The sequence below is a fragment of the Bidens hawaiensis genome, unplaced genomic scaffold (assembly GCF_021521415.1).
Source record: "Bidens hawaiensis isolate Kalapana, Puna unplaced genomic scaffold, B.hawaiensis_p1.1 tig00013493_1, whole genome shotgun sequence".
NCBI lineage: Eukaryota > Viridiplantae > Streptophyta > Magnoliopsida > Asterales > Asteraceae > Bidens > Bidens hawaiensis.
Window position 1 is genome coordinate 636561 of NW_027492143.1, and position 9411 is coordinate 645971.

Sequence of the window (9411 nt, forward strand, 5' to 3'; positions counted from 1 at the left end):
TGGGGATGGGAGTATTCATGTACTTTTCCCCCACCGCGGCCATGTCCGCGCAGGCCGCGTCGCTCTTGTAAGGGTACTCGGATGGGTTCTTCTTCAACATGCCATAGTCATACCCATCCGTAAACCCTTCAGCTCGGCCCACCAAGCGCGCGGCGGCATTGCAGTCCATCACAAGGGCCTGAAACTCGGCGGAATATTTCATCGCCAAAGCGCAGCGAGTTATGCCCTGTGACACCAGCCATTGGCGATCCTGCGCGAGGCCAGCAACAGACGTCTCGAGGACAGGAACCTGGGAGTTTAATAACTCAACAGTTTCCTTAGTCTTTTGTAGCTCCTCCTTATCAGACGCTGCTGCCGCCAAGATTTTTTCATTCTCCGCCTGCGCAGCACCAAGTGCTTCCTGGCTGGACGCCGCCGTCGCCAAGGCCTCATCTCTATCGGCCTGCGCGGCCGCCAACTCCCTCTTCAGGCGCGCAACCTCGCTCTCCAGTGATGATTTTTCAGTGATACTCTGGACGATAGCTTGGTCACGCGCCTCAGCCTGCTGTTCCAAGACACGCACTCTACGCGCGTACTTGGCAACTTCGGCCTCCGCCAACTGCTGCTTCTCCCGCGCAGCTTGGAGCTCATGCCCGCGCTTAATATAGGCGGTGTTGGCACTTGCTCTATTTTCGCTGAGCTCCGCCTGGAGTTTCTCGGCTCGTGCGCGAGCATCAGAAAGGTTCCAGGCAGCCACCTTAGCCTCTTGCTGGGCTGCCACAAGAGCATCGCGTACTTTAATATAATCGCGATGAAGCTCTTGGGAGGCAGCAAAGAAAGCTGACCCAGCGAAAATGTGATCGTTGAGCAAGTCAGCGCGAGTGCGCTCCTCCTGATACCTCCTTTCAGTAGGAGGCACGGCATGAGCCCAGAAGTCCTCGCATACGCCCATGGATTGGAAAGAACTTTCTTCATTAATATTCCATCTCGGGCGATAAACGTGGTCACCTTCCTACAAAACACAAGAAATGATCTAAGTCATAAAACATACTTATATGGAGGTACGCGCAGCGGAGCAACAAATTAAAACATACCTGCGGGGATGAAGCAGAAAAGTCAGCGCCAGCCCCACCAGAAGTATGCGCTGCGAAGGCTTGTGGCATCGCAGGGCTGGCGCGGTCTCCCAAGGAGTCCTCAGCTTGAGCCCCCTCATCCTCCTCATCTTCTTGAATAGGCCTCTTCTCCTGCGACCTGGGGGGCTCCAAACCAGCCTCGCGGAGAGGGCTGCGGGTAGGAGGAGGCGAGGGAGGTTTCGACGCCGCCAGTTCGGCGCGCAATACGGCTTCCTGCTCTTTTGTAACCCCAATAAGGGGAGAATCAGCACTAGCAGGAGCAGGACCAGAACCAGCGGCGCCGCCAACGGCGCCAGGAGTGTCGCCAGCAACTTGTACGCCAGCTACAACTCCTATGAACAAATCAACAAGGAAAAATGGTTTATGACTGAATCCAAAAGAAAAATAAAGAAGACAAGTGTGCAAAACATACCTTGGCGCAATTCTGTTCGCGCGGCGAACATCGCCATAAAATTCATTCTACCCTTTTCAGAGGGTAGAACAGGGGACTCCGAAGCAGCCCCCGGCGCAGCCTCAGCACCTTGTGGCGCCTGTGGCTCATCTGCTACCGTCGCCGGTTCTGCAAACATTCAAGGAGGAAAGGTTTAATAACAATTCAGCCAGATGAAGATAAATAAAGTATACCTGTTGCAGGCGCGGCACTGCTTCTCTCTTCAGCCGCGCGAAAGGAGGAGGCGACGCCACCATACCTCAAGTGGACAGGAGGTCTGCCCACTCTCACAGGCAGGGAAGCTAAAGAAACCTTTGTGGTAAACACCTGGGTTTCCTTAGGTCCCTTCGTTTGAGCATGGGGATGAGCGACAGGGGTGTCATCTTTCTTCTGTTTCTTACTGGCCCCTGCGCCAGATTTCCCCTTAGCTTTGCGCTTTAGTAGGGGCGCCTCCTCTTCCTCCTCCTCCTCTTCCGCGAGCTCTAGCTCGTAGTTTTCAAGCGCATCTACAAAAACAACCAACAGAACTGTTAATAAACTTGGGTATTCTAAAGGAATGAGCATAAGTGCGAAGGCTTACCAGGCGCGTCACTGTCAAAGTCAAATTCCAGATCCACTGGGATGAACATGTCATCGAAGCAATCTGGGAAACCAACTTCCCCAGTGCCAAGCGCGACGGAGCCACCCTCCACTTGTTCATCATAAGCGGCAAGGACATAATCCTCGGTGACTGCGCAAAAACAAGTCAAGTGATATCAGCAAAATAATTATGTTCGCGCAGAAAAAATAAATAAAGCAATGAAATAAACTTACACAACCCGTCGACTTGGATAACGGGCTCAAGCGCGCTGTCGGCCCATAGCTTACTCATGCCGACCCCCACCAGCGCCTCCTCGCAAATTTTCTTCGCGGGGGATGGTTCGGCGGTCAGTTTCTTAACCCAGGCGCCAGTTGGGTTCTTGAGGACACCCTCATCCGCAGGCGCAGAAGAGATAGAGAGCATGGTCATACGGATGGGTATCACACCAGCCCTGATGTAAAAGAACCTCTCAGACCAGTCATGAAGGCTCTTGAATGAAACAGTGGAGCACTTCACCTTCTGACTGCGAGGAATGAAAGAGATCCAATTGTCCTGGATCTTGGGCTTGTAAAAATATTGAAAGCGCCGAGGAGTGGGTTCCTCGCGCTGGGATTTGCACATGAACTCAAAGTGAGTCACGCGCACGAGTCCAAACGGATGGACTTGGGATATATGAATCCCATAGAACTTCAGCAGTGCACCCACAAACCTTGTCATCGGGAGACGAAGGTTGCAGTGGGTGAAAAAGTGGCTATATAGGGATATATAGCCGGCAGGCGGGTCCGCCGCCGTTTGCCCGGACCTAGGCAACATGCAGCCAAACAGGGTGGGAAAGCCCTGAGAGGCGATGAGGTTGTCGAGATCGGCCTGCTTCAATTTGCAGAGGATTTCATTCCACCTTTTGGTGGCCTTGGTCCTCCCTACTTCCTCCGATGTGGTCTCAACAACCCTCTTCCCTTTCCCCTTTTGCTTCAATGTCGACATCACCACAGATTTCACACGGCGTCTTCGAGAGGCAACAGAGGTGATTGAGGGGCTAGACGAGTCTGAACTATCAGACATACAACTGCAGCAGCAGATAATCGAGAAATCGAAAAGATGAAAACACTCAATTCAGAATATGAAAGGCAGAAACTCGAAAATTATCAACAATGAAGATGAAGATAAAAAATTTCCTAAGGGCCTCCTTTTATAGGCCCAGGAGAGAGAAATGTGGCAGCTGATCGGATTTCACGCGCCCCCACTCGCGGGTGCAAGCCAACGAGGGCGCGACACGTGTCCCTAACACTGTTGAGGGGACATAAAATTGTAACCGACCTGCCACGGAGCAGAGACGCGCCCCCACTCGCAGGTGCTAACCAATGCGAGCGCGACACGTGTTCAAGACAGCTGTGTGAGGGGACGTGAAAGACAACTGTAGCACCTCGAGCACACGAAACGTCTGACATGTTTACGGCGCACGTCACCACCAACTAACCGCGTGTTCGACCCGTCGTTTTCAACCCTTCGTTTTCAACCAAATGGAGAGAACTTCGCGCAACGATGGAAGCAACCAGGAAAACGACAAAACCCCATTAAAAGGCAAAAATCAGTAAGTCTAATATCCATCTTACCGCGCTCGCGCGAGATAAGACACACATTAGACTGGGGGGGCTTGAAGAGGTATGTACCCGCCTCAACATCGAGCAAGGCGGGTCAACCCACAAGATAAAGACATTATGAAGGCACAAAGCCAAAACCTATGCGCATGGCGCATACAAAACATGCTCAGGCATCATATGCCCAGGCACACATATGCTCGCGCATCACATATGCGCGCGGCGCATCAGCGCGCGGCGCATATCACATGCCCGTGTGTATCGCATCTGCCCAGGCACACATATGCTCGCGCATCACATATGCGCGCAGCGCATCAGCGCGCGGCGCATATCACATGCTCGTGCATATCACATCTGCGCATGAAATATCTGCGCGTGAGAATAAAGAGAAGACCCCGCGCATCCTCAGGGTGAGCGCATATCATACGTGCACATAATCAACCTCGTCCTTATCCAAATCAGGATTAGGGCAACCTTGATTGTGCACATCAGAAAACCTTCCAGAAGGCATCTTTTTAAGGAGAAAGAATATGCTGATGTTGATAGCTGCCAAATGAAAGGTCGACAACTCAGCATGACACATGTGTTACCACGCGATTACAACCAACGAGAAAGCGCCAGGTGTCCCAGAGGACACGTGGCGCAGTGCGATTGGAGGAAGCCAACGAGGTTGAGCCCAACCGGTGGTAACCCTAGCACTATAAATACAGCATCAACTCCACTTTGATGACACATTCATACTCAATCATTGACAGTTACAAGCAGTGATAATACATTCAATCATATTGAATCACATTCACTCACAGTCAGTTACATACAAACAGACAGTCTCACAATCAGAGGGTATTAAGCTATTCAGCAATACTCTTGAGAGAGCTCTCACACATATTATTATCTTCTCCACAAATATACTGATTCTCACGCCGGAGGGTTACCCCAAAGAGGACCCCTCTGTCCCTTTCTGAGGGGTAAGTAACGGCGCTGTTCATTTTGTAGGTGGAAGAACACAGACCCAGAAGAACCATCGGTGAAATAGTATAATCACACCCGAGGAAAGTAGATCTGCTACCAGTGAGTAGATCCACGTTTCTTCAAAGGTCTTACATTATAGGAGGATACACACACATATATATAGATCCATATGCAATCCAGCAACATGACATTTTTCACAAAGCCAAACAGTTCTTTACGCATCTTATTCTAGTAATCAATCTTTAAACCAACAGATAATATTGAAGCTGTGATCATTGTCATGATATGGGCCTTACTGATACGATTCATATATCTTACTGTTCATGAATTGTGCAAACTCGGAAGCATATGCAGCTCCTTTGTGTGCTTTATACTCATTCCACCACTTCATAAAACTACTTCCCTCCAGGAAAATATCTGGTGACACCGAATGTTTGTTGATCTCGCGCATCACATAAGCCTCGAATTCCTCCAACTCATGCTCGATGTTGACCGACGCTTTCCATTCATACGTTATGTCTCTTAACGAAATCAATGACTCCTCTACACGCGCCCAGAAACAAGAATCCTCGGTAAGACTGGCAGCCTTATTCCTTTTTCCTTCACTTCCTAATTTTGAATTCTTCGTGTCTTCATCTGACCACTTCTCTAACATCTTATAATGGTCTGATCTATACCTCATATAGTTATGCTTGCCCATTTTGTAGTATTCAGCAATGTCGAGTGGCTCAGCCATCCTTCTGTAGGTTGTCCCACTATGGAGCCAACGCGTACGTAACTTGGCGCCTTCTTGTTGTGGTATTTGATCATTCTCTTCAACAGTCTTCTTCCAAAAAGCGTTAAGAGTACCTCGAATCTTCCGAATTTCTTGGCAGCTACGCTTCTCAATATCATTGGTCGGATTCTTGTAGGCATCATAGTAACCCCCTATCGTTTTCCTAGTCTTCATGTACCATTCCATATATGTCAGACATATCTTCATATCATTTAGCTTCTTGGTAGCCACATTAGCACTCTTTTCCATTTTCTTCCTTGTAATCATCTTTGCTTGCTTCTTTTCCATTTCTCCAATCTCATCATCCGTTATGTCATTCAAGACACCAGCTTCCTTCAATTGCAACGTGATTCCCGCCCTCAACGAGTTCAAGTTGAATTCGTCCGATTCAGAAATCCCACGGTACAACACCTTCCTTCTAACCGAACTCAAGACGTTTGTATAATCATAAATTTGTAAGTTGCATGCATTCCATAACCTCATGGCGTCTAGAACAAGCAGGATCGAATCTTGATCTTCAAAAGTCGTGTAACCACCTGATTCAGTGCAAAATAGGTAGGCACCGAAGGGCTTATATGGAGTATTTGACGAGAAAAAACTAGCAACGGGATCCTTCTTTGCTACCACATTTAGAAACCTGGATTTCCATTGTGGTCGTTCAGCAATGGCACGTTGGAAACTTTCATCACCAATAATGGGCGAACCAAAAGTTATGCAAATTGGTCTTTTGGTTTTCTTATAAAAACTATGTGATTCTCCAATGTCTATGGCGTGGTGTAGACGTAGAGTGGAAAGTATGGCAAGGTATCCTCCTAGACCCGATCCAGTGATGATCAAGGGGGTATTTATATGCTGAAAAACAAAATATATAGAAACCAATAATAATTGATCTCCAGATCTACTATGAATAAACACACGCACATACCTTATTTTCAGACTCTCTCAGATCGTCACCGAGATGCTGAAACAGCTCAACGGCAGCTTCGTTGACGGAGAATGAAGGGTTGACTTTTGTGGAAATGAAGTCAACGACAGGGAGTCCCTCAGATGAAATTAAATCAATCTCTCCACTAAGAAATCGAGCTGTGTAATCAGAGGAACATTTAAAAGCCAAAATATTGTTACCAGAACGAGTGGTGCTAAGTTCGTATACCGAATTCATCTTTGAAATCGCTCGATATGCATCTGGAATCACATCAATGCTCCCAAGAAACATGCCTAGTTCAACTTCGCTGTTAAACCTGCAAGTTAGAAAACAAACAAAATAAATTAAACCGGTGTTCAAGAATATATATGGAAATTAAACGTACATGATTTTGCTCATCTTTCTTCTTGATTTCTTGGGTGTTTTTCTTGTTGATGTTAAAGATGATGATGTGCCACGAAGGTTCCGTCCTCGTGATTACTTTCAATAGCTTTGTCAAGACCAAGAGTTGGTCAACTATAAAGTTTGCGAGCATATAATTATAATAATAATAATTATTGTATTTAATAACGAAGAGTTGGTCAACTATAAAGTCTGCGGGCACATAAAGTCGCTGAAATTCAATTGGAATTGAAATTAGAATTTGAATTGGAATATGAAGAATCCATCAAAAACTCATAATGTGTTTGGTGGTTACATTAACATATGGAAGTGGAATTTAAGGTTTTTTGTAAGGATGTCAAACCCAACCAAAATTAATTGTTTTGGGTCAAGATGGATAAACTTTAAAAGTAAAATAGGTTAAGATGGATCATATAAATTCTTTAAGTGAGTCAGGATGGGTTGAAATTATACAAGTGAGTTTCATTTATAGGTTAAAATTGTTCAAAACAAAATATCCAAGTTATCCAAAATATATCTAATTCAAAATACCAAAACTATCACGTGCGAAACAAAACCCATCCGAAACCCAAAAAACGATCAAAACAAAACAAAAACCCCGAACTGACTAAAACGAAACAAAAACGAAACTGAACCGAAATAGAAAAATGACCAAAACGAAACAAAAAAAAACGGGAATGAAACTGAAAAAACTAACCAAAACGAAACAAAAAAAGTGAAATGCAACCGACAAGCTAACCAAAACTAAACAAAAACACCGAATCGACCAAACCGAAACAAAACTGAATCGAAATAGAAAAACGACCAAAACGAAACAAAAAAACCGAAATGAAACCGAAAAGTTAACCAAAACGAAACAAAAAAAAAGCGAAATGCAACTGAAAAGCGGACCAAAACAAAACTAAAACATCGAACCGACCAAAACGAAACAAAAACACCGAATCGACCGAAACAAAACAAAAAAACCAAAACGAAACTGAACTGAAATAGAAAAACGACCAAAACGAAACTAAAAAAATGCGAAATGCAACTGAAACCTGACCAAAACAAAACAAAAACACTGAACCGACCAAAGAGAAATAAAAAACCAAGACGAAACTGAACCAAAATAGAAAAACGACCGAAAAGAAACAAAAAAAACCGAATTGAAACTGAAAACTGACCAAACGGAAACATAAAAAAAAACTAAATACAATTTAAAAATCGGACCAAAACGAATCAAAAACACCTAACCGACCAAACGAAACAAAAAACTGAAACGAAACTAAACCGAAATAGAAAAACGACCAAAACAATACAAAAAACCGATATGAAACCGAAAAACAGACCAAAACGAAACAAAAAAAAAAGCGAAATGCAATCAAAAAGCTTACCAAAACGAAACAAAAAAACTGAAACGTAGCCGACCAAAATAAAATAATTGTGCGAAACGAAACAAAAAAAGCGAAATGAAACCGAAAAAACTGACTAAAGCAGAACAACACTGAAACCGAAAAAATCGAGAAATCACTTTGTATGTCAACCTTCACTTGGGTCAAGATGGGTTAGTTTTACCCATCTTGACCCATATCCATCCTAACCCTCTATTTTAAAAATCCATCATGACCCCATATCCATCCTGACCCATACCCATCCTGACCCATCACCCAAATCCAACCCAACCCACTCCCATACCCATCCTGACCCATCACCCATTGCCACTCCCATCACCTAACATAAAAAAATAAATTCAATTTAAAAACCGGACCAAAACGAATCAAAAACACCGAACCGACCAAACGAAACAAAAAACTGAAACGAAACTAAACAGAAATAGAAAAACGACCAAAACAATACAAAAAACCGATATGAAACCGAAAAACTGATCAAAACGAAACAAAAAAAAGCGAAATGCAATCAAAAAGCTTACCAAAGCGAAATAAAAAAACTGAAACGTAGCCGACCAAAATAAAACAAATGTTACGAAACGAAACAAAAAAGCGAAATGAAACCGAAAAAACTGACTAAAACAAAACAACACTGAAACCGAAAAAACCCAGCAACCGAAACCGAAATCATTGAAACCGAGGAGATACCGAAATCGACCGAAACGGAAAAAAAACAAAATCGAACCGGAAAAAACCCTGAAAAACTCAAACCTGAACCGATACAATTTTTTTTTATTGAACGATGATGATGAGGGAAACATTTTAGTTATTTTACATTTTGCGTTTTATTCATATTTTGAGTTATTATTTTTTTAATAGTTTTTTTGAGGGGTTTTAAAACCCTTTGTATGTCAACCTTCACTTGCGTCAAGATGGGTTAGTTTTACCCATTTTAACCCATATCCATCCTAACCCTCTATTTAAAAATCCATCCTGACCCCATATCCATCCTGACTCATACCCATCCTGACCCATCACCCAAATCCTACCCAGCCCATTCCCATTGCCACCTCTAGTTATTCGAAAAGACAAGTTTACCTTGTAAACTTAAAAATCTAATTAAAATCCAAACTAAAATTTTCCCTCGTCTGGATTTGCGCGAACTTCATCACCATATCCTCCTCTGTATGCATACGTTGGTTAGCATAACACCAGAACAACCGCACGACGCCGAAACTAAAACTCAAGTC

The 9411-nt window shown here is 44.4% G+C and overlaps 1 protein-coding gene across 1 annotated transcript; it reads right to left on the bottom strand.

Annotated features, from left to right (window-relative positions):
- Positions 1 to 4833: 4833 nt before the first annotated feature.
- On the bottom strand, positions 4834 to 6835 carry LOC143544170 (senescence-associated carboxylesterase 101-like). The gene is made up of 3 exons (XM_077036323.1): positions 6778 to 6835; positions 6393 to 6708; positions 4834 to 6319 (listed from the first exon to the last, which is right to left on the bottom strand). The coding sequence occupies exons 1-3, from the start codon at positions 6789 to 6791 to the stop codon at positions 4985 to 4987; spliced, it is 1665 nt and encodes a 554-aa protein (XP_076892438.1). The 5' UTR covers positions 6792 to 6835; the 3' UTR covers positions 4834 to 4984.
- Between the last annotated feature and the right edge of the window lie 2576 nt (positions 6836 to 9411).

What these genes read in the sequence shown, in the direction of transcription:
- LOC143544170 (XM_077036323.1), bottom strand. An exon ending in TGAGAGAGTCTGAAAATAAG is followed by an intron (nt 6,320 to 6,392) that starts GTATGTGCGTGT and finishes TTTGTTTTTCAG; the next exon opens with CATATAAATACCCCCTTGAT.